This window comes from Neomonachus schauinslandi, chromosome 16 (genome assembly GCF_002201575.2).
Source record: "Neomonachus schauinslandi chromosome 16, ASM220157v2, whole genome shotgun sequence".
NCBI classification, from domain to species: domain Eukaryota; kingdom Metazoa; phylum Chordata; class Mammalia; order Carnivora; family Phocidae; genus Neomonachus; species Neomonachus schauinslandi.
Genome location: NC_058418.1, coordinates 41,412,040 through 41,438,318, shown reverse-complemented (window position 1 = coordinate 41,438,318; position 26,279 = coordinate 41,412,040). Strand labels below are relative to the sequence as shown.

Sequence of the window (26,279 nt, the reverse complement as noted above, 5' to 3'; positions counted from 1 at the left end):
CTCTCTCTCTCTCTCTCTCTCTCTCTCTCTCTCTCTCTCTCTCTCTCAAATAAATAAATAAGATCTTTAAAAATAAATAAATAAAAGGAGCTTGGGTCTGGCACTAGCTGTAGTGTTCTTGCTGGAGGTCAGCACAGACAGAAGTTCCTGGTTGGGACAGACTGAGGACCCAGCCTCAGACCTGCTCGTGAAATTTGGGCCGTGCTGAGGTGGCCCAAGGAGAGGGTACACTGGGCTATTGTGCACCCTTCCCCTTGCTCCTCCAGGAAGCAAACCAGCCCCCACTTCAGAGAGGGCAGCTAAGATCTTGAGGTCACACAGACCTGACCCCCACTCTATCCTGCTGGCTGTGATTTTGATTTTGCTGGCATTTTCTGGACCACACATGGCAGAGAAGCCCGAGTGTCTGTGGCTATCCCTATTCAGCCCTGCAGGAGGGTGTCAGCCTCTGAGAGTGTTGCTTGCAGTGGGTGGTAGGATCCTTGATGAGAGCTTCCTCCCTGCTCCTTCAGGCCAAATCTGGGGAGCTGGTGGCTGGAAGTAAAAAGGTCCCTGACAAAGACTAGTGCACATCTCAACAAGAGTGTCAGAAGGAAGTCTGGGTTGGTGAAGGGTCATGGTCTTTTAGCCTATGAGGAGCCTTGTCAGGATGCTGGGATCCAGCCTCGGCTTACCTGCCCAGCTCACCTGGCCCTCGGGTTAGGACATCAAGAGGATGGCAGAGTATCTCAGTTTTAGTGGCTTTTCCATGGAGGAAGAAGGCTGCTCCAGTCCGCAGGAATCTAGGGAGCTGGAACTACTGAGCTCTGATCCTTATCCAGGACGGGTCTGAGCGGGGCCCTCAGGAAAGGAGGCTTAAAGCGGGAAGGGTGGGCCTCCAACCAGACCTAAGGCAGCCTCTCCATGGCAGCTGCCCCGGCTCTGGCCTGATGACCTTCGGAGGCTGCCAGAGGTTATTTGGGGATGCAGTAAGCATTTCCGGCCCTGCCCTTTCCCACACTGCCCTTTCCCCACAGTGACTCAGCTTAGAATGGACGTGGGGCTGGGAGCTGCCACTATCCAGTGAGTGGTCCAGGGCCTCTGTGAAGGGCTCAGAGCCCAGATGAGGTGTGTTTGTCACCTACGGTTTGAGGGACCATTTGTTCTTACTCTGGCCTTTCCAGGCCCTTCTGAGGTCCTTTTAGGCTGCACGCAGATCCTGCCCCAGACCTGGACCCTTCAGTAGAGTTCCTGTGGCCACATGGTTCTCTCTCCCACCCCAGCTCCAGGGCAGCAGGCTTTGTTGGGGCTCTGGTGGAAGCTCTTAGGGCCCTGCTACCCTAGGCTGCACTCATAAGATACCTTTCAAGAAGGTGCTAGCCTTGCTTCTTGTTTCAGCCTCTGTCCTAGCCTCCTGGATGACCCCTAGTCTGCCCTTAGATATTTGAGAAATCCTGTCTGGATTTGCCCACTGGATCTTCCTCACCTGTCCTTCAGCTTGAGTTTCTATTGTCTATGCAGGATTTTCCCAGCAGGTTATCCCAGAGGCCTTCCAAGGCACCACTCACTGGGCTCAGGAACATCTTTTGGGTACCTGCAGGGCCTACTGGTGATAGAAAAGTGAGCAAACTGAGTATACCCCAGTATAGTCATGAGATATTCGAGTGAACAGTTACCATGTATATCAAATGCATTAAGGGGATGCAAGAGGAAGTACCAACTCAAGGCAACCTAAGGCAACCCAGGAGAATGTCCTGGAAGAGGCAACCGTTAAGCCCCCTGAGGTTTTAACTGAAGAGTTTGCCAGGCAATGAGACAGGGCTGACCCTTCCAGGCAGAGTCCAGCACATGTCCTAGTTCAGAGGCTGTGAGGGACCAATGTCATCTGGGGCTGAAGCTGTCAGAGAAGGTGATGGGGCTCACCTGGTGGCCCAAAGCAGGGAATCTGGCCCAAACTGGATTACAGGATGGACACTGCAGAGGGTTTTCAGCACAGATGATGAGATTGGGCTTGGTGTTCAGAGACCCGCTCTGGCAGCAGAGTGGGCTGGAGCGTGGAGAAGTCGACAGGCACGGGGGGCACTGTCCAGGTGCCACAGGTGTGGTGCCCCAAGTTCAAGGGACTAAGGCTGAGGGAAGGCAGGCTGATCTCAGGGCAGCTTGAGAGCAGACTGGGCAGGACTTGGCATCCACTGGGACTGGAGGTGGGGGTTGGAGAGAGGGAGTCCCAGGGACAACTTCTTGGACTCTGACATGGGTGACATGGGGCCTGCTGGGTGAGAAGGTGGGCATCCAAGACAGATCTTGATTTGTTTCTAGAAGTTTAACAGAAGAGAGGAAGGGAAGGGGGCCATACCTTGAGAGGGAGGTGAGGCTCAAAAGCTCACATGTGGGGTTTTCAAAAGAATCAGGTTTTATGCCTTTCCAGTCCCAAACTGTCTTCATATGGAAGTCAGCATAGATATCCTAACTGTCACCCCACTCCCCATGCTCCCCAGGACTACACTCGGGATTCCAGCCTATCCTCTGATAGAATACCCCGGGGATAAGGAGTCTTCTGAGTGACCAGGGGCTGGCCTTCCAGGGTGCATCTGGGCCCCTTTGATGTTCTGTGCTCCCTTCCTCCCTTCCTGTTCCATAGGCACCCAGCATGGGCACCCTCATGGGGGTGTACCTGCCCTGCCTGCAAAATATCTTCGGGGTTATCCTGTTCTTGCGGCTGACCTGGATGGTGGGCACGGCCGGTGTGCTGCAGGCCCTCCTCATCGTGCTCATCTGCTGCTGCTGTGTGAGTATCCTCGCTGGGGTGGGGGCCATAGGCACCCCGCAGAGCCCACCCAGCCGAGCAGCTCACCTAGGCCTCCTTCCCACAGACCCTGCTGACAGCCATCTCCATGAGCGCCATCGCCACCAATGGTGTGGTTCCAGGTGGGTAAGAGCCACCCCAGGCCTGATGGGAGGAAGGGGTCCAGAATCAACCTTGATGTGCCCGGGGACCCTCATTACCAAGCCCATGCCCTCCTTCCCCCCAAGCAGTTGTCTGATGAGGTCTTAATAGCTGACTCTGTGACAGTACCAACACTTAGGAGCACCCTCGCTTGACAGAATTTGAGACTGCTGTTATGTTTTGTGTCCTGATTGTTTAGTCTAAAAGTAATTTTTTAAAAAAGGGTCCTGGGGCTGACAAGATAATCGGACACACCGGGTGGCCCACACCAAGGAGTCTAGACACTATGGATTATAGGATAGACAATATAGAGGGTTTTCATTTTCAGCAGGGATGATGAGATTGGACTTAGTTCTCAGAGACCCTGTTTATTTATTTATTCAACCATTTTTTTTTTTTAATTTATTTGACAGAGAGATAGCACAAGTAGGCAGAGTGGCAGGCAGAGGGAAAGGGAGAAGCAGGCTCTCTGCTGAGCAGGGAGCCCGATGCGGGGCTCGATCCCAGGAGTCTGGGATCATGACCTGAGCCGAAGGCAGCCGCTTAACTGACTGAGCCACCCAGGCGCCCCAATCCAACCATTTTTTAAAAAATATATATTTTATTTGTTTGCCAGAGAGAGACACAGCGAGAGAGGGAACACAAGCAGGGGGAGTGGGAGAGAAGCAGGCTTTCTGCTGAGCAGGGGGCCCGATGTGGGGCTCGATCCCAGGACCCTGGGATCATGACCTGAGCCGAAGGCAGACACTTAATGACTGAGCCACCCAGGTGCCCCTATTCAACCATTTTTTATACTGATGCAGATTTCTGGATATGTATTTTATTCTTTGGGTCATAATCCAGTGCTATCATTATTTATTTTATTGCTCAAACTGTTCCACTTTGGCTGTTCAGCTATTCAAGTTGGCTTCTGTGTCTTGATTTTTTTTTTTTTAAATAACAGCTTTATTAGTATTAGTATAAAAGTAAGAGGAGAAAAATGTAATATATGATTACTGTAAGAAAGTTTGAAAGTGAAGAAAAATATAGAAAGGAAAATTTAAAGTACCCATAATCCCAGGGGCGCCTGGGTGGCTCATTCGTTAAGTGTCTGCGTTCGGCTCAGGTCATGATTCCAGGTCCTGGGATCGAGCCCTGCATTGGGCTCCCTGCTCGGCGGGAAGCCTGCTTCTCCCTCTCCCACTCCCACTGCTTGTATTCCTTCTCTCGCTGTGTCTCTCTGTCAAATAAATAAATAAAAATCTTTAAAAAAAAAAAAAATAAATAAATAAAAATAAAGTACCCATAATCCCACCATCCCGAGTTAGAAACAGTTTATTTGGTTAGAAACAGGATCAATAGGATATTACCTAATTTATGTGATTATTCTACCCTGGGGTTCTGGTTCTTCACTGTTGTAAACGTTGTCATGAACAGCTTTGCACACAGATCTCTCTCTGTTCAGGCCCTTGACAGCTCCCTTAAGAGAGGATCCTAGAGGTAGAATTACAGCATGGAAGGGATTAACTTTTTAAAAGTCTTTGGAGCCCTATTCCCAGATTTTTCACCAGAGACATTTTATTAGGAGCAGACTGAACAAGCAACATGGGGTCACTCTTGTCCCCCTGCACCCTCACCAGCCCTGGGGCCCAGTGTTGACTCTGTCAATCTTGCCAGGGGTGTTAGACCCTGATAGAAGCACAGTCTCAAGGCAGGAGGGTTAGCCCGGTGGCCGGCCCTGTGCTGGGCCCTGGAGACAAAAAAAAACTGGACAGCACAGCCCTTGCCTTGGTCCGGAGGGGTCTGACTAACAGACACAGCCCTTGGGAGGGGTGAGGCATGCTTAGCTAGGCCACACCAAGCTAGAGGAGGCGGTGGGGACTGGCATGAGTGCAAGGGGTTGGGGGACAGTGGGCCACTTGAGCACTGCTGTGGATCAGAGCTGCCCTAGCAAAGCAGGCATTTCACTGGCCCGTGCTGGGTGTTGGAGTCAGATGGGAAGGGGGTTCAATCCCAGCCCAGCCACTTAGTAACTGTGCAGCCTTGCGCAAGCCTCCTAACCCTCTGCTCATCTGTAAATGGGAAAAACATTCCCCGTCACCCTGGGTGGTTGTGAGGGGTTGTCCTGGGGGAAACCCCCTTGCAGAAAACCCAGCCTTGACTTTCTCTGTTGTAGCTGGGGGCTCCTATTTCATGATTTCCCGCTCGCTGGGGCCAGAATTTGGAGGCGCTGTGGGTCTGTGCTTCTACCTGGGAACAACATTTGCAGCAGCCATGTACATCCTCGGTGCCATTGAGATCTTGCTGGTGAGTCAGGCTAAGCCCTGGCCAGTTCCAGTCTTGTCCAAATAGTCCCTTTCCCCTAGGCCAGGCTGCTCATGCTCCCCTCACCTATGGCCACATTCTGGGGCTTATAATGTGGAAGGCCTTCTCAAGGGAGAAAGATCTTTGCTCACTCCAGTCTCCCCTTCAACCCCTTGCCAGTTTGGACCAGGCAGGGAAGGGGCCTGGCTACCTTCACCTTGACCCAGAGCGTTCCATCTACTTGGGCACCATTTCAGCTGTAGCAGGTGGTCTGTCAACTGTTGCATTTAACTTAGTGATCTTGGTGATCATGCAGAGCCTACCTCCTGGGCTTATGTAGGCTTTGGCCAAGTCTGTCTCCCCCCAGGGCTCTGTACCAAGGCCCTTCAGATCAATGTTATCCTTGCCCCTAAAAGGGTGAACAACCACCGGACCTTTGCCCCCTCCATGAGCCCCATGTGTGCTCTGACTTAGCCTCCCCCTCCCCACTGAATTGCCCCAGCTGGTAGAGCAGAGATGGAGGGGTGGTGGGGAGCACAGGGTAACAAGTGCCCACCCCTCAGACAATAGATGTTAGAGGAACTGCCTGGCTATCCCCACCTCCAGGTCTTTTGCCTGTAGTAGGGCTCTGCTCCTGGATCTTCTGGGGTGGGGGAGAGGGGTTGTTTTTTGTTTTCCATCTCCCACATTCCTACATTTATTATTTGGATTTCTTCTGTAAGGAAAAGTGTGTCCTCTTCCCCCTTTATTTATTTAACCGTGTTTTTCTATCAGCATGGACTCCTGGATATTTATTCTTTGGCTCATAATCCAGTACTATCATTATTTATTTGTTCGCTGTTTAGCTATTCAGGTTGACTTCTCTGTCTGAATTATATCATTCACACACCATACAATTCTCTGCCCATTTTAAGTATACAAGTTAATGGTTTTTAGTATATTCACAGAGGTATGCAACCATCACCACAGTCAATTTTAGAACATTCTCATCCCCCCAGGAAGAAATCCCATTCTTGTTGGTAGTCATTCCCCATTCACCTCCAGCCCTAGGCAACCATTAATTTGCTTTCTCTAATCAGATTTACCCATTCTGGATATTTCATATAAACGGAATCATACAATATATGGTCTTTTGTGACTGTCTTTTTCTGAATATTCTTTTAAAAAGAAAATCAAAATTACAGAAATCGCTTTCCAAAAAGGAAGCTCGACCTTTCTTTATCTGTCTTGTTTCAGACCTACATTGCCCCGCCAGCTGCCATTTTTTACCCAACAGGCGCTCACGATACATCGAGTGCTACCTTGAACAATATGCGGGTGTATGGGACCATTTTTCTGACCTTCATGACCCTGGTGGTGTTTGTTGGTGTCAAGTATGTGAACAAATTTGCCTCACTCTTCCTGGCCTGTGTGATCATCTCCATCCTGTCCATCTATGCCGGGGGCATCAAGTCAATTTTTGACCCTCCTGTGTTTCCGTAAGTCACCTGGGAATACATCCACGCATTGCACTGACATCCCTCCCAAGTAGATGGCCTTTAAGTCCCAGAGACTGCAGGATGGGAACACACTGGGCCCTCCAACTGAGCAGGTACTGATGCTTCTGCTTCCCCCCCCCACCCCCCCCACAGAGTATGCATGCTGGGCAACAGGACCCTGTCCCGGGACCAGTTTGACATCTGTGCCAAGACAACCATGATGAACAATGAGACAGTGGCCACGCAGCTGTGGAACCTCTTCTGCCACAGCCCTAACCTTACCGCTGACTCCTGTGACCCCTACTTCCTGGTCAACAATGTGACCGAGATCCCTGGCATCCCTGGTGCAGCTGCTGGTGTGCTCCAGGGTGCGTTCTCCCTCCCGTCCTCCTGCTTCTGACGCACGGGCTGAGCAGGCGGCGGGGAGCGAGTGTGGAAGGGGACTGGAGCACAGAGCTGTCCTTGTGTGGCCAGCTCGGGAATGGGGGGCAGGTCTGGCTGCCTTCCCGGCCCAGCAGTGTCCTCTCAGTCTCGTTCCTGGCAGCTAGGTTTTGGGTGAACAGAGCCTGTTTGGCCGGTATCCCAGGCATGCAGCAGCCCCCAGAAAGTTCTGGCAACCCCTCTCTCCCCAGCCACCCGCCTCTGACCCTTCCTGGGATTGTTCTCCTAGGAGCCATAAAAGGCCTCTGTGTAGGAGGCAGGCAGTGGCGAGGCTGTGGTCAATGGTGGTTCAGCCACCTTTGCCTGTCAGACTTCTGTCAAGACAGCTCCTTCCCTGTGGCCCACGCTGCCCCCCCATTCCGAACCCCTAGAGCCTCCTACATCTGCAGCCTCTGGCTGGGCTGCCCCACGCTGCCCCTGGGAAGTAAGCAGGGTTGCCGTGCTGACGCTGCTGCCCCCACAGAAAACTTGTGGAGCACCTACCTGGAGAAGGGTGAGGTCGTGGAGAAGCACGGGCTGCCTTCCACAGATGCCCTCGGCCTGAAGGAGAGCCTGCCCCTGTACGTGGTGGCTGACATCGCGACATCCTTCACCGTGCTGGTTGGCATCTTCTTTCCCTCCGTAACAGGTGGGTACCTCTCGCCCGTGCCCCCCTCCCCCGGCTCTGCCCTCGCTCCCGGGGAGCCCCTGAGGGTGTCTTGTTGTTTTTGGAGGCATTATGGCTGGCTCAAACCGCTCCGGGGACCTTCGTGATGCCCAGAAGTCCATCCCTGTGGGGACCATTCTGGCCATTGTTACAACCTCCCTTGTGTGTATCCTTTCCCAGGCCGCGGGCGGGAGGCCCTGGTCTGCGCAGGCGCACACACACCACACACGCGTGGACGCATGCGTACCTCACTCTTCACGTGCACGCGCTCGAGGGGCTGTCCCAGCTGTCTGCCGGGGCAGGGGGTGCGTGGGTTCTGTGTGGGGGCCGAGTGGGGGCAACAGTGGCAGCCGAGGCCTAGCTTTCCTTGACGCGGCCGCAGACTTCAGCAGTGTGGTTCTCTTTGGCGCCTGCATCGAGGGTGTGGTACTCCGGGACAAGTGAGTGAGCTGGGCCCCTCCCTGTGGCAGGGGGCTCAGCTTTGGCCTGCCCTGACACCAGCTCCCCTCGTACACGTGGTCCCACACATGTCCTCAGCCTGCTGGTTGCCAATGGTGGTCTGTGCCACCAGGTGAGTCCGGCCCCACCAGGACTTTTTTTTCTGAGAGGATGGTGGCATCAGGACCAGGGCTGGGCTGAGGGAAAGGATAGGGGCTGAGGAACTCGTCTTCTTTGCTGAGGGGCCAGGGCTCTGCCCACCATAGCCATCCTTCCTGACTGCTGACATCTCTCACTCTGGGCAGCCCCCCCCCCCTCCCCAGGGTTTGGGGGCTCCTTGCATGGAGCATGGCCTGAGCCTAGCCCCTGCAGGTACGGCGATGGCGTCAGCAAGAACCTGGTGGTGGGCACATTGGCCTGGCCTTCGCCCTGGGTCATCGTCATCGGCTCCTTCTTCTCAACGTGTGGTGCCGGCCTGCAAAGCCTCACTGGGGCACCACGCCTGTTGCAGGCCATCGCCAAGGACAACATCATTCCCTTCCTCAGGGTGAGCCTCTCTGCGCTCCCCCACAACATGGGTGCGGCTGGCCTCTCACACTGGCGGGGGTAGAGAGGTAGGGGATACAGATGCATTGCATCTTGCTGGGGCCTATAGTGGCCCCGGGGCCGTGTAGCCATCCTTGGGAAGCTGCTGAGCGCTGCCCCAGCCCTGCCCTGCCCTGCTCTGCTATTGGCAGAGCTACTTGGGCCCAGAATCCTTGTGGCCTTTCTATGGCTCATCTACAGCAGAGAGGCCTGGAGAGATGGGAGGGCAGAGAAACTTGTGGTGCCTATCGGGGCAGCTGTGGATGTGACCTAAGCCCCAGAGGACGGACTTGGGGATGATGGAGGCCAGGCTGTGGCTTGTGGCCCAAGGTGTGGCATGGGGATGATGGGACCAGCATCTTCCCTTGCTGACCCCACTGACTCTGATGCATGCAGGTATTTGGCCATGGAAAGGCAAATGGTGAACCAACATGGGCACTCCTCCTGACGGCGCTCATTGCTGAGCTGGGCATCCTCATCGCCTCCCTTGACATGGTGGCCCCCATTCTATCCATGTGAGCTGGGGGCTGGGGCAGGGGAATGGTCTTGGGAAGCGTTCCTGTACCCTCAGCACCCCTCATTCCGGGGCCCCAGCACCTTCCTGTGCCCCTGTCCGGTGTTGAGGGTCCAGCTGGGAGCCGGGTAAGGCTGTGTGGGGAGAAGTGTGCATGGCAGAACTCAGCCTACCTCGGTATGGAGGTGGTACAGGAGTGAGCCTGGCACTTATGCGGGGTTTTGCAGAGACCAGCAGGTCCCAGACTCCTCTGTGGGAGATCCCAGAGCAGGCAGCCCAGAGTGCCTTGATGAAGCCACCACTGCCCCGCCCATCTGTTTTCAAAGTTGTTTGCTTTTAAAGTCCTGGAGTCAGCTGGGCATTTGAGTCCCCCAGTGCCCCGTGCGAGTTGGTCAGCATGTGGCAATTTCCGGGGGTCCCTGAGGCAGAGCTCCCGTGGTTACCATGTTCCCCTCTGCCAGTGCTACTCCGTTTCTCCTCACACATCTCATTCCACTCCCTCGTGCTTGTTCGGCTATCACTGGACTACCCCTCACTGCCCCACTCGGCCTTTGGCCTCACAGGTCCTCCCTTCCCCCTGAAGCAGCCCCCCAGCCACAGCCAGGCCTGCCAGAATCGCGCTCTCTCACTCCCCCAGCTCACCTCCGCCTACCTCCTCCACTGCTGCCCAGCTCCACGCGTGCGTAACTGCACACCTGAAACTGTTCTTGCCACCTTCATCAGGTGGTGAGCCCTCTCTGCCCAAGCCCAAGGCTGTAGCTCAGCCTTTACTGGGTGCTTCTTCCCCGCGGCCCCAGTGGGACTGACCACTTCTCCCTCCTGGGGGTTTCTGCCTGCTGGCATGCCTTTTCTAGTAAGCTGTGCTGCCTTCTTCTCTGCCCTTCCTTTCCTGCCAGCTGAAGGTGGAGGTTGGTGCCCCCTCTCCTCAGCCCTGTGCCCCTCAGCTGGAGGGCTGGCGCGGCAGGCTTCCATGTGCTGGTCTCCCACGCCCACCAGAGTCCCTCACGTGTCCCTAATCCAGGGCATGCAAAATGGCCCTTTCAAGTTCCTTCGAGGTTCTCTCCACATTCACAACAGCCCTTCATCCAACTGGTCACCTGGCCAGAGGCCTGAATATTGTCTAGCCATCTCCTGACACTGAGCGCTCCTCGGCACCATCTTCTTGCCACTGTTCCTCCCGCCTGCAGCCCCCTTCCCACCTCATCTGCCTGCAGACGCTTGCCCGTCCTCTAGGAGCTGGCTCTGTGGACACCCCTACAGTAGGCCCATCTGCCTCAGGCTGTGTGGCTGAGGAGACCTGACCACACAGGGCGGGGCCGCGACACTCCCAGTTCCGAGTCCAGGCCCAGCCTGAGGAAGGGCGGGTACATCGGGCAGCTGGCTGCCAAGGAGGCCGCTCTGTACCAGCCATTCCCTGTGCTGCAGGTTCTTTCTCATGTGTTACCTGTTCGTGAACCTGGCCTGTGCTGTGCAGACGCTCCTGAGGACACCCAACTGGCGGCCCCGGTTCAGGTACTATCACTGGTAAGCGCCATCTGGACCCGAGCCAGGTCCTCTGACACAAGAATTTTGGGGGAAGCCAAGAGCTCCCCCCCAGGATGGGGTTTGAGTTTCCTGGGTAGCGTTGCTATTGGTGAGAGATTGGGGTGTTGGAGGCTTGGCTTGGGACCCTACTGATCTTTCCCTGATTCTGGCCCTTCCCCACTCTGGCCCAGGGCGCTGTCCTTCCTGGGTATGAGCCTCTGCCTGGCCCTTATGTTTGTCTCCTCCTGGTACTATGCCCTGGTCGCCATGCTCATTGCAGGCATGATCTACAAGTACATCGAATACCAAGGGTGAGTGAGGGGCTGCCACCTGGTCGGGGCAGGTGGGGTGGTCTGTATGCCGGGTTTGGGGGAGCTGAGCCATCTATTACTAGCCACCATGGGTGCGGGGCTGGGGGTCTGTGACTCAGGGGCTGGCTGCCGGCCATCTCACATGCACACGGACAGAATCCCACGGGAGGGACCAGAGGCTCACCAGCTCGTGGTGGCCTCCGCAGGGCTGAAAAGGAGTGGGGTGACGGGATCCGGGGCCTGTCCCTGAGTGCTGCCCGCTATGCACTGCTGCGGCTAGAGGAGGGGCCTCCTCACACCAAGAACTGGCGGTGAGTTCACACCCAGGCTGGCAGGAGCCACTCTAGGTTCTCGGGGGGAGCTGTGAGGGTGGAAGGTCAGGAGGTGCTGGCCCTCCCTCCCGAGTCCATGATCCCTGTCCCAGGGCTGTCAGGGCTGCCCTTGGATTCTTACTCCTCAAACCTATGGGGGCCTGTGAACTATGAAAGGAGGAAGAAGAGGGGCTCTCTGGAAACCTGTGGCCCAGGTCTCAGGCTCTCCATCTGGGCCCTGCAGGCCTCAGCTGCTCGTGCTGCTGAAGCTGGACGAGGACCTTCACGTGAAGTACCCACGGCTCCTCACTTTCGCCTCCCAGCTGAAGGCCGGCAAGGGCCTGACCATCGTCGGTTCTGTCATCCAGGGCAGCTTCTTGGAGAGCTATGGCGAGGCCCAGGCTGCCGAGCAGGTGCCTGCTCTAGGGGGCGGGGTGCTGAGCCAGACTAGAGGTGTCTGGGCTGCAGCTGACTCCTAGGAGAAGGGGACAGCATCGCTGCCCCCTAAGAGCTGGAGCAAGGGGGTATGGCTGTCCCACCTGGAAAACATGGCCTCTGGGTGGGCAGCTTACCTCCTTCTCCCCAACCCTCACCCCCACGTCATTCTGTGTGGAGGGAGCCCAGCAGAGGGAACACTAACGGCCTTTGTTTTCTGACCCTTGTGTGTTCCCTACAGACAATCAAGAACATGATGGAGATTGAGAAGGTGAAGGGCTTCTGCCAGGTGGTGGTAGCCAGCAAGGTGCGAGAGGGGCTGGCCCACCTCATCCAGTCTTGCGGACTGGGCGGCATGAGGCATAACTCTGTGGTGCTGGGCTGGCCCTATGGCTGGCGACAGAGCGAGGACCCACGGGCCTGGAAGACCTTTATTGGTGCGTGATGGGACAGGTCCTGGGCTGGACCATGTGGCTGGACCCTGTGGGGATCAAGTCAGGGTGGAGGCTGGAGGGCCACAGGCTGGCACTCAGTAGTGGCCCCTGTCCCCCAGACACTGTGCGCTGCACCACGGCGGCCCACCTGGCCCTGCTTGTGCCCAAGAACATCGCCTTCTACCCCAGCAACCATGAGCGCTACCTGGAGGGCCACATTGACGTTTGGTGGATCGTGCACGACGGGGGCATGCTCATGCTTCTGCCCTTCCTGCTGCGCCAGCACAAGGTGGGCCAGGCGGGTGGACCCAGGTGGACAGGGCTGGGCCCTGGGAGGGCTGGAATGTGACTCAGCCACCTACCTGCTCCTGTGCCCCAGGTGTGGAGGAAGTGCCGGATGCGCATCTTCACCGTGGCCCAGATGGACGACAACAGCATCCAGATGAAGAAGGATCTGGCCGTCTTCCTGTACCACCTGCGCCTTGAGGCAGAGGTGGAGGTGGTAGAGATGGTGAGTCACCTGCCCCCGTGGCCCTGTGGATAGCCTGCTACATGCAGCCCATTCTTCGTGCTCCACTCTCTCCCCAGCATAACAGCGATATCTCCGCGTACACCTATGAGCGGACACTGATGATGGAACAGCGCTCCCAGATGCTGCGGCAGATGAGGCTGACGAAGACGGAGCGGGAACGAGAAGTCAGTGGCTTTCTCATTTCAGGCAGGGGCGGGTAGCAGGTCAGGCTTTGGAGACACCATCACTTTGGGGAATCAGAATGGCGCACCCCACCCAGCCTCACCCAAGTCAGTACCCATTTCCCGGAGGCCAAGTGATCGTGTTGGGCCATCCAGGTCCCCCTTTTCCCGTGGCACTGAGGCCACCTCTGATTTTCCTCAGGCCCAGCTGGTCAAGGACCGACACTCAGCCCTGCGGCTGGAGAGCCTGTACTCCGACGAGGAAGACGAGTCTGCCGCTGGGGCTGACAAAATCCAGATGACATGGACACGGGACAAGTACATGGCGGCGGAGCCCTGGGACCCCAGCCACACCCCTGACAATTTCCGGGAGCTGGTGCATATTAAGCCGTGAGTGCAGCAAAAACAGACCCCACCACACGGGGGTCTGGGAGTGGAGGTGGGCTGGGGGCGGACAGGGTCTTCGGGTGGGCCAGGGGTGGGGCCTGTGATCAGCTGCATTACCTGCAGGGACCAGTCCAATGTGCGGCGCATGCACACTGCTGTGAAGCTCAACGAAGTCATTGTCACGCGCTCCCACGATGCCCGTCTGGTTCTACTGAACATGCCTGGCCCCCCCAAGAACAGCGAAGGTGATGAGAACTGTATCCTTTGGTGGAAAGGCTGGCAGTGGGGAGGTGGACAACGCATGGGGTCAGGCCAGGACCTCTTCTCCCTAGATGCCCCCGGGGGGGTGCTAGGTTACCCCAGCTCTGATTAATAGGCCAAACTTCCCTGGGTGCCCCTTGGTCCTGGTGCTGCCTCCTTGACATGACGCCCTGCAGACATGGAGTTCCTGGAGGTGCTGACCGAGGGCCTCGAGCGTGTGCTGTTGGTGCGTGGAGGTGGCCGTGAAGTGATCACCATCTACTCCTGAGCTGGATATACACCTTTGGCTTGGAGTGGAGGTGTCCAGGGTAACAGCCTTCTCCCAGCACTCACCCGACAGCCCTGCTTTGCCCGGCCCTGTCCTGGACCCAGCTTTGCTAGGTCTCCTTGGAAGACCAGGCCTGGGCTGGTAATGGCAATGGATCCGAGATTCTGCAGGACCCTGAGAGGTCTGGGGACTTCCCCATCCAGCACCCCAGGAGGCCTGTCCTGGCGGGAGAAGACTTGGGAGGGGGAGGGGGGCTCATGGGAGATTTGAAGGCAGCCTGCCCAGGAACGCTATTTATTGCATATTTATTGTTTGGATGTCACCATCAGAGAGGAGGGGAAGGGCGACAAGGGAGGGGGGTCTGGCCCAGCCCACCTGCAGGAAGACCTGGCTCAGGCTCCTGTGGGCAGGGACCCCCACCAAGCCAAGCCAAATGGAACTGGCCAGCTGGGGCCTGACTTTTTTCAATAAAACATTGTGTACTTCTGGGCCTCCTGCTGCCCCGGCTCTGTTTCCCCTGGCACCAAGGGAAGAAGGCGGAACTGAAACCAGGCCCAGAGCTGGCTCCGAGGCTATGCCCCTTCCCGGCAACCTCTGGCCACCCCCATTGGCCAGGCTGTCCCTCCCACTGGCCTTAGGGCCCCTCCCACCACCACTCCAGATAAGGCCAGCCCAGGACTGCTTCAGTGGGCAATAGGCACTAGGGCTGGAATGGGGCCGTCGGGCTCCCCATGGCCTTGGGGGCTGCTGCTGCTCGGGCTGCTGCTCCCCCCTGCCTCCCCCTTCTGGCTTTTCAATGTGCTCTTCCCCCCGCACACCACGCCCAAGGCTGAGCTCAGTAACCACACACGGCCCGTCATCCTCGGTAAGCCCCCGCCAGGCCCCTGATGCACCAGGCCAGACCTCGGGGAGCCTGGGCCCCAGCCCCCTGGTAGCAGACCCTGCCAAGGCCCTTCTGTCCCTGCATTCGCCCTGATACCTGTCTCTCTGTTTGAGGGTCCAAAGGCTTCTCCTGCAGAGAAATGAACCCCTTCCCCCACCACACTGTTCCTGTGTCTCTGAGCTGTCTACCCTAGGCGGGTGGAGTTGGGGGCGGGTGTGCCTGAGGGCTTGGCCAGGGCATTACAAGCTGTGGTCAGCTGCAGCCACTCAGCCCCCATCCCAGCAAGGACAAGATGCCCAGCCCAGGAAAACAGAAGAGGCCCATCAAGGCCTGCCTCCTCCTCCGAGGCCCAGCCCCCACTCCCCCATAGCTGTTTGTTCTCACCCTGGACTTAGGCATGAATGGAGAGCCAGGCCAGGTGTTTGCCTTTTGCGGACAGGGGTCAGTGGCCTTGGCCCCTGCACCTTCCCTGCCTGAGGGGAACCTGGTCCCTGGGCTGCTGGGGGGATGGGGTGGGATCCTGTTTATGTGAAGGATCAAGTCCTTAGTTCCTGGAGTTTGAGGGTGTGGGAGATGGAGGGGTGGAGCTGGTCACAAAGCGAGAGGTCGGGGAACAGGCATGGGGGGCGGGGTGAGGGAGGAATCCAAGGAATTCAGAATGAAGGCTAGCGCCCACAGTGCCTGGCTGCCTGGGGAATCAGCTGGAAGCCAAGCTGGATAAACCAGATGTGGTGAACTGGATGTGCTACCGCAAGACGGAGGACTTCTTCACCATCTGGCTGGATCTCAATATGTTCCTACCCCTTGGAGTGGACTGCTGGATTGATAACACAAGGTACATGCCATCCCCTCTGCCCCGGCCCCCACGCTCGGCCCCTTGGCTGCTGGCCTGCTGAATGTCCCACTGCCCCCAGGGTCGTCTACAACCGCAGCTCTGGGCGCGTGTCCAATGCCCCTGGTGTACAGATCCGTGTCCCTGGCTTTGGGAAGACCTACTCTGTTGAGTACCTGGACAACAACAAGCTGGCAGGTGTGTTTATTGGGGAAGGGGCAGGCTGCAGCCGTGGCCGGCCCACAGGAGCTGTGGCCAGAGCCTCCAGTGCTGCTACCTTCCCCACAGGTTACATGCACACACTGGTGCAGAACCTGGTCAACAACGGGTATGTGCGGGACGAGACGGTGCGGGCCGCCCCCTACGACTGGCGGCTGGAGCCCAGTGAGTGTCTCTGCAGATAGTGGGCTTGGGGCAGGTGGGCCCTGACCCCCCACTGCCCTGACCCCATCCACCCTGCTGCAGGCCAGCAGGAGGAATACTACCGGAAGCTCGCCGGGCTGGTGGAGGAGATGCATGCTGCCTACGGGAAGCCTGTCTTCCTCATTGGTCACAGCCTCGGTTGCCTACACTTGCTCTATTTCTTGCTACGCCAGCCCCAGGCCTGGAAGGACCGCTTCGTCGATGGATTCATCTCTCTTGGGGCTCCCTGGGGGGGGCTCCATCAAGCCCATGCTGGTCTTGGCCTCAGGTGAGAGGGCCTCAGACCACCCATGTCATTGAGGGGCCTGGGGTGGAGGGGGATGAAACTGACCATGGGCCTGCCCTCACTCCTGCTTCTGCTCACAAGGCCAGGCTGACTGTGCTATTTACCATCCCTGAGGCCTGGCCCCTGTCACTGGCCCCTTGAGAGCAGTGAGCCCGGCCTGGCCTGGTAGCTCCTGCCAGAAGTCTGTTTTGGTGGTGTTTCGGTGACAAAAGGAAAGTAAACAGAAAGGAAGTGAACCCTGGCAATCTGACACATGGACTACGTCTGTTCCTTGTGGTCTCAGAGCCTGCCCACTCAGCTTTCAGCGGCCTTCTGCTTCCAGGAGCCCGTTTTCCAGGGATCTGCCTACTGAGGACAGATCTGCCAGAGCCAGGGCCACACCCTAGAAGCCCCTCTGCCCTTCCTGAGAAGTGGCACAGCTACTAACTATATGAGTACTAACTGTATGCTGGGCACAGCCAGACTCGACCTTCCCCCAGTAGCTCACGATCTGCTGAGGGAAAGACTCCATCAGACTCCATCAATAAGGGCCAAACATAGACACAGTCTAATTTTATCCTTCCCAAGAACATAGCTCTGACCCCTGCATAGCCCCAGGCCACAGGGCCCAACAGACACTTGGCTGAGGGAGAACCACCAGCACCATCCTCCCATCTACACACATATACACCCATCTTCAGGAAACCAACTTCTCCCTCCTTTTGAGGCTCTACAGCTCTGCCCCACAGACGTGCCACCAGGGCCTCTCATTCAGTAAGCACACATTGAACACCTATTGAATGCCAGGCCTGCTCCGAGTTTGTGGCTTGGAGTCAGCGTTGGAATTGGCCAGGGACAAGATTGAGCATCTGGCTGAGCTTGGGCTGGGAGGCAAGGTGTGGGCCAGAGGTGGCCAGGCTCCCTGACCCACCTAGCTTTGTGTTCACAGGTGACAACCAGGGCATCCCGATCATGTCCAGCATCAAGCTGAGAGAGGAACAGCGTATATCAACGACCTCCCCCTGGATGTTTCCCTCCAGCGAGGCGTGGCCTGAGGACCATGTGTTCATTTCCACGCCCGGCATCAACTACACAGGCCGTGACTTCCAGCGCTTCTTTGCAGATGTGCACTTTGAGGAAGGCTGGTACATGTGGCTCCAGTCACGTGACCTACTGGCAGGCCTCCCAGCACCCGGCGTGGAAGTATACTGTCTGTATGGCGTGGGCCTGCCCACACCCCGCACCTACATCTTTGACCACGGCTTCCCCTACACAGACCCCGTGGGGGTGCTCTACGAGGACGGTGATGACACTGTGGCCACACGCAGCACGGAGCTCTGTGCCCACTGGCAGAGCCGCCAGCCACAGCCTGTGCACCTGCTGCCTCTCCATGGGACAGAGCACCTCAACATGGTCTTCAGCAACCAGACTCTGGAGCACATCAATGCCATCCTGCTGGGTACCTACCGACGTAGCACCCCTGAACCCCCAACTGCCAGCCCAGGGCCTCTGCCCCCCGAATAAAGACCTTCTTTTGCTCTCTAAGCTTTGACCTGTGTCCTGTGGGTTGAGGAGGAGGCACTAGTGTCCACCCACTAGACTTCGCTGAGTAGCAGCCATAGGCCTGGTACTTTGTGGGAGGTCCGGGCAAGATGGACTTTGGTGAAGCCTGGGATTGAATATGGAACCCTGAGATGTAGAGCTTCCCACTCTCCTGGATGAGCTGTTTATGTAGGCTGCCTCTGCTCTGGGGATGGGGGACTGGAGGTAGCTGCGCACACAGCTGTCGGATGGGGGCACTTGGAGCCAAGGGTGCAGGGCAGGGAAGAGGTGAGCTGTCCCCCGCCCGCTCCCCAAAGGGCAGGTGGATCCCACCACTAGACAGGGCCTTTTTTTTTTTTTAAGGTTTATTTATGGGGGGGCGGGGCAAAGGAGAGGGAGAGGATCTCAAGCAGGCTCCCCGCTGAGCACAAAGCCCACCACAGGGCTGGACCCCACAAACCATGAGATCATGACCTGAGCCAAAATCACAAGTCAAGACGCTCAACCGACTGAGCCACCTAGGTGCCCCCCTAGACAGGGCCTTTTGAGTGCTAAGTGGGTGACAGAAGTGCAAGAGTTTAAAATCTGGGGGAGGGCGCCTGGGTGGCTCAGTTGGTTAAGCGACTGCCTTCGGCTCAGGTCATGATCCTGGAGTCCCGGGATCGAGTTCCGCATCGGGCTCCCTGCTCGGCAGGGAGTCTGCTTCTCCCTCTGACCCTCCTCCCTCTCATGCTCTCTGTCTCTCATTCTCTCTCTCTCAAATAAATAAATAAAATCTTAAAAAAAAAAAATTAAAATCTGGGGGAGAGACAGCCACGAATCAGATCATTTCTCTAATGAAGATTTAATTAATGGAGCTAAGTGGTCTGAGAGAAAAGTTTAGGGAGCACCAAGGGGCTGAGTCTTGTGGGTCAGGGAAGGCTTCCCAGAGGAGGTGGTGCCTATTCTGAGATCAGATGGGATGAGAAGGGTAATGTGGGCTGCTGTAAAGACTTGGGTTTGAGCCTAAGAGCAATATGCAGTTGCTGAAGGGGTTAACCAGGGTAAGAGCGTAACCAGATTTGCAATCTAGAAAGAGTCCCTTCTCTGCAAGGTAAAGGGTAGCCGGGGGTGGGGGCTGAGGGGCAGGAAGCTTGGGGAAGCCAGGGAGGGTAGTGCAGTATCCAGGGGAGAGATGAGGCTAGCTGGGACTAAAGCGGTGGTTAGGAGAAAGATGTGGACAGATAAAGGGTCATTTGGGAGGAAAACTAAGGCTGGGCCATGGGCAGAGGCAAGCATGCCTCCAGGCCACTAGATGGACAGCCCCACAGCATCCTTCTTGAGAGAGGGAAGACAGCACCTGAGACAGGGAAGCAGGAAGGATGGGTGACCATGGTGGAGGACTGAGCTTTGGTGTTTCAGGTTTCAGGGAGAAGGCAAAGGCAACAAAAGAGCTGAAAGAAAGAGGGTGCCAAAGGACAAAAGGCAGCCATGCTTGATGTTGTTGGGAGGCAAGTAACAGAAACCTGGCCAGTGTGACAGCCTTAGGGCTGAGGGACTTGAGGTTAGAGTTGGGATACTGATAGGAAAAGCTAGGGACTCAGGCTGGAAGGGGGAGGAGCTACTGAACAATGGCCAGACGGAGGCATTTGTCCCTCTGTTCAGAGGACTAAGGAGCAGGATGGAAAGCCAGGCAAGGACATCTCCCCTTTGCCAAGCTGCCCAGGACCAGAGGTGAAGGTGAAAGTGAAAGAGAAGCTGCAGAAGGGGGCCAGCCACGCTCTGAGGAAAGGTGAAACCGAAAGCCAGACGCGTCAGAAGGGCTAGGGGGTTGCCTGACAGAGCACCTGACTTTGGCCCTTCTTGCTCCGCTCTGGTCGAACGTAGACCCCCAACCCCTGGACCACCCTGCCCACCTCCAGATGCTGAAGCCAGCGTTAGAGGCCCGAAGGGGCTTCTCCTTCGAGAACTGCCAGAGGTGATGGGGGGGGGGGTTGGTCGGGAGCGGTGCTGCCTATGTTCTCCACGAAGGCTTCTGGGAGTGGAAGCCCCAGGGCCTTTATTCCTGGTGGGGGCGGAGGGGCGGCAGCGTGTGCTGGGCGACTTGGGTTCCTATGCTCCCACCCCTAGATGTGAGGGAGGCTAGGACAGAGCTGGAGGATGTGACGGATGGGGTCCCAGAAGAGGAACCTCAACCTGGGCCTCTCCACTCCGTTTCCAGAAATGCATCCTTAGAACGAGTCCTCCCAGGGCTCCGGATCCCTCAGGCACACAGAACCGGTACCACCATCGCGGGCCTTGTGTTCCAAGTGAGCAGGGACTTGGGACTGGAGGGTTTAGAGGGATTGCTGGGGAATCGGACAGGCACTGAGCCAGCGGCCCCTCTCCCTCCCCAGGACGGGGTCATCCTGGGCGCGGATACGCGGGCCACTAGCGATTCGGTTGTGATGGACAAGAACTGCGAGAAGATCCACTTCATCGCCCCCAAAATCTAGTGAGAAATCCCCAACCCCTTTGCCCCACTCAAGAACCGACCCTCGTTCCCATTCCCGGTCCCCGCAGGCCCTAGCCCCGCCCACACCGACCCCCCTCTTCGTTCTCAGCTGCTGTGGGGCTGGAGTAGCCGCGGACGCCGAAATGACCACGCGGCTGGCGGCGTCCAACATGGAGCTACACGCCCTGTCCACGGGCCGGGAGATTCGCGTGGCTACGGTCACGCGCGTTCTGCGCCAGACGCTCTTCCGGTACTGGGGCGGGGCTAAGATGACCCTGAGGAGGGGCCGCTGTAGGGAGGGCGGGACTGAGAGGATGTGGGACAGGAGGAAGGACAGGAGGAAGGGCGGGGCTGCGAGAGCCCCGGAGACCGGAAAAGGCCGACCTAAGAGGAGCTGGGCAACAGGAAGGAGCAATGTTAGTACCGGGGCGCCAGACCACAGGAACGGGCGGGGCTCGGGTCCGAGGGCGGTGTCACGGAGGGGCGGGACCTGAAGCCCAGGGCTTGGGGCTGACCACGCCCATTCCGTGAAAAGGTACCGGGGCCACGTGGGCGCGTCGCTGATAGTGGGCGGAGTAGACTTGACTGGACCGCAGCTCTACAGCGTGCACCCCCACGGCTCCTACAGCCGTCTGCCCTTCACAGCCCTGGGTGAGCGCTTCCGCCCCTTCCCCACGAATCCCGACCCTGCGACCGTGGCCTCACGTTCGTCCCGCGGCCGGGTGGCCACGACTGACCTCAGATGCCCCTCCTATTTGCAGGTTCCGGCCAGGACGCCGCCCTGGCGGTACTGGAGGATCGGTTCCAGCCGAACATGAGGGTAAGCAACCGCTGTCCCTCACTACGCGTTCATTGATGGGTAGGGCACGCGGGAGCTCTGGTAACACAAAGGTGAGGTATCATGGCCTAGTCTAGAGGTTAGGGAAGGCTTCTTGGAGGTGACGACTGAGTGGAGACTGAGGGGCCAGTGGAGTCAGAGTGAAGAAGCGCTGTTCCAGCAGACGACCGTCAGTGCCAAAGTTTGGACTGCCTGGAGAAGTCAAAGCTCAGGACCCTTTGAAGCTGAGGGAGGAGGTAACGGGCAAGTGGGGTCTGGAGTCTGGATTTTGTTTAGGGTGGGATGAAAGTGGATGACATGTGTTGCTTCAGAGGTGCCTAAGGCCCAAAAGGGAAAAAGCAGTGAGCCAGTAGATTGGGGAGCAAGACCACATTGGTTGGGTGGACAGCACTGGAAGCAGAACCACAAGTTTAAGTGACTCAAGAGAAGTTTGTGAAGATGGGGCACTGGGAACACAGCGTCTCTGGAGAGAGGGAGGCAGAGACCAGGGCAAGGGAGCTTGGGGTCGATGGGGGTATAGGGAAACAGAGGAGTCTGGGTATGAGCAAATGGTAAATAATCTGGGCTTCGAGATGAACAAAACCTCTAGGCTGTAGCCTGAAGATGATACCAGAAGGGTCCATCGGGCCTCAAGCACACATATCATCACAGCTGGAGGCCGCGCAGGAGCTGCTAGTGGAAGCTGTCACTGCAGGGATCCTGGGTGACCTGGGCTCTGGGGGCAGTGTGGATGCATGTGTGATAATGCGGACCGGCGCCAAGCTTCTGAGAACATTAAGCTCACCCACAAAGCCTATAGAGAGGTGGGAGCATGGGAGATGGGGGACTGCTGGGGAGGATGGGGCAGTAGCAGGGGAGATGGGGGCTGCAAGAAGAGGATGGGCCACATGATGGGCCCAAGTTGAGAGGCCGTCCCTCTCCTCTCCCAGGCCCAGCCACTACCACTTTGCCCCTGGGACCACAGCTGTGCTGTCCCAGACAGTGAAGCCACTGACCCTGGAGCTGCTGGAGGAAACCGTGCAGGCCATGGAGGTGGAGTGAAGTAGGATGATGCTTAGGGCTTGGAACAAGGGGGGAGTAAACCCAGGAAATACAAAACACCTAAACAGGGCGCCTGGGTGGCCCACTCAGTTAAGCATCTGCCTTCAGCTCAGGTCATGATCCCAGGGTCCTGGGATCGAGCCCCGCATCGGGCTCTCTTCTCCACGGGAAACCTGCTTCTCCCTCTCCCACTCCCCCTGCTTTTCCCCTCTCTCGCTGTGTCTGTCTCTGTCAAATAAATGAATAAAATCTTTAAAAAACAAAAAAACCAAAACACCTAAACAGATGGCTGTGTTGTTCCTGGGTGGAAGGGGGGACAAGCAGCCATCAGGACTCTGTGGCTAATGTACACCTGCAGGGCCACTCCCTGCATGGCTCCAGGGCCTGGCCTAAGAGGTGCCCTTTACCCATCGCCTTAGGCATCTACTCCTCCAGAACCCCAGCCCTGGCAAGCATTGCAGCTCAAGGTGGAAAGCCCCCTCCTGACTCTCTACACCATAGAGGTCCCCCTACCACTCCAGTGCCTTGCTCTTGCCCTCTAGTCCACTGGGGACTGTTGTAAAACCCAGAAGGCCCCACACACTGCCCCACCTACAGCCTTTACCTGGCTCATCAGTGTCCCATGGCAAAGCCCACACCTCTGTCAAGGAGGCCCCCATGGACCCCACAGAGTTAGCCCTCAATGCTGATAGAGGAGCTGCTCCCTGACTCTAAGGGCAAGTTCTCACAGAACACTCCTCAGCCCTGAAATACCTTTGCGCAACCGCTCACCTGACCAGGCACACCCTGAGGTGCTAACACCAAACAGGGCTTCTGTCTGCACGTGCTGAGCTGTGAAGGGAGGGGGGGAATGACCTCCCAAGTTTGCTGGGCTGACAGGCGTCATAGGGCTCATGCAGAGAGAGATGACATGACACATTTATCCAGCAAACCTTTGCTGAGCACCCACTGAGGCCAGCCTAGGTGCCATGTGCTGGCAGGAGCATCCTGCCCTCAGAACGGCTGACTCCACTGGAGCTTCGGAACTGTTAAGAGTCTGCCCAACCCCTGGGGAGGGTCTACTCTGAGCTGGACTTCCCTGGGCTCCTGATTGTGTTTTTCCCCCCAGTATTTTATTATGAAGATTTTTAAACATAGAAGCTGAAAGAATTGCATTGAACACCTCTATACCCACAATCGACTTTACAGTTACTGTTGTTATGTTTGCTTGATCACATTTCCATCCCTCTGTTCAACCATTAGCACATCTTATTTTTTTTTGACTGAAGTTTGGAGTCAGTTGGCACCCCCCACACCTCTAGGAGCCCAGTCAACTTACCCATTGCAGGTTTGCACACAGGGCTGTCTTCTCTTCCTCAGATGGGCTGTGGACACCAAGAGCTTGCCCATGGGAGCCCCAAGGCCTGGAGGCTGTCAGAGATTTGATGGCTGTCACCCTTGCACCTGTAACTTCCATCCAGGGTCAGCCAGTCACCAAGGGCTCACACCTTACCCTACTGTGTACCAGGCCTCTCCCAGGTGTCATCTCATCAATAAGAGTGTGGGCTTCAGAACCAGATGACGGTTTGGGTCCAAACGCACCCAGTGTGCTGTGGGAGAGTCACCATCTCTTTGGGCAAACTGACTCCTGTTCCAAGTTGGTGAGAAATCACTGAGATGCTGTTAGATTTGTGACCTGCCAGAACCCCTGTCCTGGCCGCATGGCCGTGGCCCTCCACAGCACAGCTGGACATTCCCTCCACCCATCAGGAACACCCCTGGGTGCTGAGCACGCCTCTCTGTCTGGTGCCCCTGACAGCCCTGAGAAACTTCCCTGATCCCAGCCACCAGGTAGTCCACACAGACCTAACTTAACCATTTAAGTCCTTGCTACTCAGCACTCAACACCTGGGATGTGAGGTGGTTCAGAGAGCCAATCAGAGACCAGGCTCTGGGGGGTGGAGGTGAGAGCCCCACATCTGGGCTCTATCTGATAAAGTCTAGGCCTGGGTCCAGGACCTTGGCCTAGAGACCCTCCTCCTGACCAGAGCATGGGAGGGGGCTGAGCCCACACAGCTGGCTTGGCCTCAGGCCTAGGACTTTTGCCCAAGGACGAGGAGAACCATAAAAGCAGGTCCAGCTCTCAACCTCATGCCTGCCACAATGCTGCTGCTCAGTCTGACCCTTAACTTGGTCCTCCTCGGCTCCTCCTGGGGTGAGTGGGCCTGGACTAGCCCTGATGACCAGCCCTAAAGCAACCCGGCTCCTAAAACCAGCCCAGGCTTCCTGCCCAGGGGCTCGGGGAAAGAGTTGGACTGGCTGGAAGGGAACCAGGTGAACAGAGTGGGTAAAGGAAAAAGGATGTGCCAGGGTTGCGGGAGGGTCGGAGCAAGAGGTGGGCAGGGACTGGTCTCACAAATGGGACAGGAGATCAGGCCAGAGCTAGGAGCCAGGGAGGGTTTAGGAAGCTGAGAAGTGAAGGTTGGACGTGTAGTTTAGGGAGAAGCCTCTCGCTGTTGAGGCTGGAGCAGGTGGCGAAGCCAGGGAGGAGACTATCCCAGGGGTCAGGGAAAAAAATGGCCTGAGTTGGAGGGTGGGGGTGAAGTTGGGGAACAATGGGAAGTAAGGGTGGAGAGAGATGTTAGAGAACGGACAGAATTTGGGGACAGAGGTAACCAAGATACCTAGAGATTCTCAGGGTGAGAAGGGGTAGTGACGAGCCCTCTCAATTTGGACCCAGGAGGAGGTGGGGAGAGGTGGGTGGGGTTGTGGGGGTGTGGGAAGTAGGTCCTCACCATCCCAATGGCCAGGCTGCGGCATTCCTGCTATCAAGCTGGTACTGAGCTTCAGCCAGAGGATTGTCAACGGAGAGAATGCAGTGTCGGGCTCCTGGCCCTGGCAGGTGTCCCTGCAGGTACATGCACCCCAGGGGTGGGGCAGGGTACCAGGTGCTTCATGCCTAGGTGCAGCCTGAGCCCACCCCTACTTCTGACCCCTGACCCCAGGACAGAAGCGGCTTCCACTTCTGCGGGGGTTCCGTCATCAGCCAGTTTTGGGTGGTCACTGCTGCCCACTGCAATGTCAGGTGAGTACTCCCACTCTACCTGCCCCCGAGCCCACCTCTCCCCACCTCCTTCCCCCGGATGCCCCTCTCTTGTCACTCTGCCCTCCCTGCAGCTGCCCAACCCCACTCTCACTGCAGCCCTGGCCGCCACGTTGTTGTCCTGGGCGAGTACGACCGATCATCCAATGCTGAGCCTTTGCAGGTCCTGTCCATCTCAAAGGTGAGTATCTAGGCTACAGACATGGAAAGGAAGAGTGGACGGGGCCGGGGGCGGGGGACTCTGGGGATGAGGAATTCAGGGCATGCCCTAGGCTAGCCCCCTCAGCAACCATCAACCCTGGGGGGCCTATGCCCACCACCATCCTACCTGGCCCCTTCCTGGTTCCACAGGCCATCACGCACCCTTTCTGGAACCCCACCACCCTAAACAATGACCTGACACTACTGAAGCTTGCCTCCCCTGCCCGGTACACAAAACGTGTCTCACCAGTCTGCCTGGCTTCCCCAGGCTGGGGGACGCCTCAGCGGCATGGGTAGGAACTCAGGCCAAAGATCTGGGTGAGGGGGCCAGGGTGGGAAGCCGTCAGCCAGGGCCCAACCATCCCCTTCTGGCCCCTAGGCAATACGACCCCAGTGCGCTTACAGCAGGTGGCTCTGCCCCTGGTCACCGTGAATCAGTGCAGGCAGTACTGGGGCTCACGCATCACCAACTCCATGATCTGTGGGGGCGGCGCAGGGGCCTCTTCGTGCCAGGTGAGCATCAGCCCCCTGTCCTGTCCTCTGCACCGCCCTGTGGCACCCCCTCATCCCCACGCTGACTACTCTCCTCTCCCTCCCTCAGGGAGACTCCGGAGGCCCTCTCGTCTGCCAGAAAGGGAACACATGGGTGCTTACTGGCATCGTCTCGTGGGGTACCAGCCACTGCAACGTGCGCCAGCCTGCCATATACACTCGGGTTAGTAAGTTCAGCACCTAGATCAACCAGGTCACAGCCTACAACTAAG

General features: G+C 57.2%; 4 protein-coding genes across 12 annotated transcripts in view; all 4 read left to right on the top strand.

Annotated features, from left to right (window-relative positions):
- The window catches only part of SLC12A4 (solute carrier family 12 member 4), a 22,570-nt gene extending 7,824 nt beyond the window's left edge, over nucleotides 1-14,746 (top strand). For 5 of the 8 annotated variants that reach the window (XM_021705745.2, XM_021705744.2, XM_044922288.1 and 2 more), the window contains 21 exons: nucleotides 2,621-2,767; nucleotides 2,853-2,907; nucleotides 5,082-5,212; nucleotides 6,446-6,687; nucleotides 6,841-7,055; nucleotides 7,592-7,756; nucleotides 7,842-7,940; nucleotides 8,157-8,214; nucleotides 8,585-8,759; nucleotides 9,194-9,312; nucleotides 10,737-10,835; nucleotides 11,027-11,146; nucleotides 11,353-11,457; nucleotides 11,702-11,870; nucleotides 12,134-12,329; nucleotides 12,446-12,615; nucleotides 12,706-12,837; nucleotides 12,915-13,022; nucleotides 13,222-13,409; nucleotides 13,530-13,663; nucleotides 13,844-14,746. In XM_021705745.2, the coding sequence (XP_021561420.1) occupies nucleotides 2,621-2,767; nucleotides 2,853-2,907; nucleotides 5,082-5,212; nucleotides 6,446-6,687; nucleotides 6,841-7,055; nucleotides 7,592-7,756; nucleotides 7,842-7,940; nucleotides 8,157-8,214; nucleotides 8,585-8,759; nucleotides 9,194-9,312; nucleotides 10,737-10,835; nucleotides 11,027-11,146; nucleotides 11,353-11,457; nucleotides 11,702-11,870; nucleotides 12,134-12,329; nucleotides 12,446-12,615; nucleotides 12,706-12,837; nucleotides 12,915-13,022; nucleotides 13,222-13,409; nucleotides 13,530-13,663; nucleotides 13,844-13,935 (2,919 nt within the window). In that variant the 3' untranslated portion in view covers nucleotides 13,936-14,746. The remainder of the gene's footprint in view (nucleotides 1-2,620; nucleotides 2,768-2,852; nucleotides 2,908-5,081; nucleotides 5,213-6,445; nucleotides 6,688-6,840; nucleotides 7,056-7,591; nucleotides 7,757-7,841; nucleotides 7,941-8,156; nucleotides 8,215-8,584; nucleotides 8,760-9,193; nucleotides 9,313-10,736; nucleotides 10,836-11,026; nucleotides 11,147-11,352; nucleotides 11,458-11,701; nucleotides 11,871-12,133; nucleotides 12,330-12,445; nucleotides 12,616-12,705; nucleotides 12,838-12,914; nucleotides 13,023-13,221; nucleotides 13,410-13,529; nucleotides 13,664-13,843) is intronic. The other 3 variants (XM_044922289.1, XM_044922293.1, XM_044922291.1) reach the window with 3 other exon arrangements.
- Nucleotides 14,647-17,881, top strand: LCAT (lecithin-cholesterol acyltransferase). The gene is given in 7 exon segments (XM_021705746.2): nucleotides 14,647-14,800; nucleotides 15,497-15,653; nucleotides 15,733-15,848; nucleotides 15,939-16,034; nucleotides 16,116-16,303; nucleotides 16,305-16,341; nucleotides 17,288-17,881. Coding segments are annotated over 7 exon segments (1,323 nt in total). The 3' UTR covers nucleotides 17,863-17,881.
- A 1,770-nt stretch (nucleotides 17,882-19,651) lies between these two features.
- Nucleotides 19,652-22,289, top strand: PSMB10 (proteasome 20S subunit beta 10). 2 transcript variants are annotated; one of them, XM_021703504.2, is made up of 8 exons: nucleotides 19,652-19,837; nucleotides 20,081-20,168; nucleotides 20,256-20,353; nucleotides 20,463-20,603; nucleotides 20,889-21,004; nucleotides 21,115-21,173; nucleotides 21,843-21,994; nucleotides 22,121-22,289. In XM_021703504.2, the coding sequence occupies exons 1-8, from the start codon at nucleotides 19,782-19,784 to the stop codon at nucleotides 22,230-22,232; spliced, it is 822 nt and encodes a 273-aa protein (XP_021559179.1). In that variant the 5' UTR covers nucleotides 19,652-19,781; the 3' UTR covers nucleotides 22,233-22,289. The 2 variants fall into 2 exon arrangements, with proteins under 2 accessions (XP_021559179.1, XP_021559187.1); XM_021703512.2 differs by lacking the exon at nucleotides 21,843-21,994.
- A 2,076-nt stretch (nucleotides 22,290-24,365) lies between these two features.
- Nucleotides 24,366-26,278, top strand: CTRL (chymotrypsin like). The gene is given in 8 exon segments (XM_021703524.1): nucleotides 24,366-24,426; nucleotides 25,022-25,125; nucleotides 25,217-25,296; nucleotides 25,414-25,495; nucleotides 25,666-25,788; nucleotides 25,790-25,808; nucleotides 25,895-26,028; nucleotides 26,117-26,278. Coding segments are annotated over 8 exon segments (756 nt in total). The 5' UTR covers nucleotides 24,366-24,374.
- Nucleotide 26,279: the final 1 nt, after the last annotated feature.

Bases quoted from the DNA above. Each gene is read 5' to 3' on its own strand.
- PSMB10 (XM_021703504.2), top strand. From the start codon at position 19,782: ATGCTGAAGCCAGCGTTAGAGGCCCGAAGGGGCTTCTCCTTCGAGAAC. The intron at 20,169-20,255 runs GTGAGCAGGGAC...CTCCCTCCCCAG, and splicing joins TCGCGGGCCTTGTGTTCCAA to GACGGGGTCATCCTGGGCGC. The intron at 21,005-21,114 runs GTGAGCGCTTCC...TCCTATTTGCAG, and splicing joins TCTGCCCTTCACAGCCCTGG to GTTCCGGCCAGGACGCCGCC.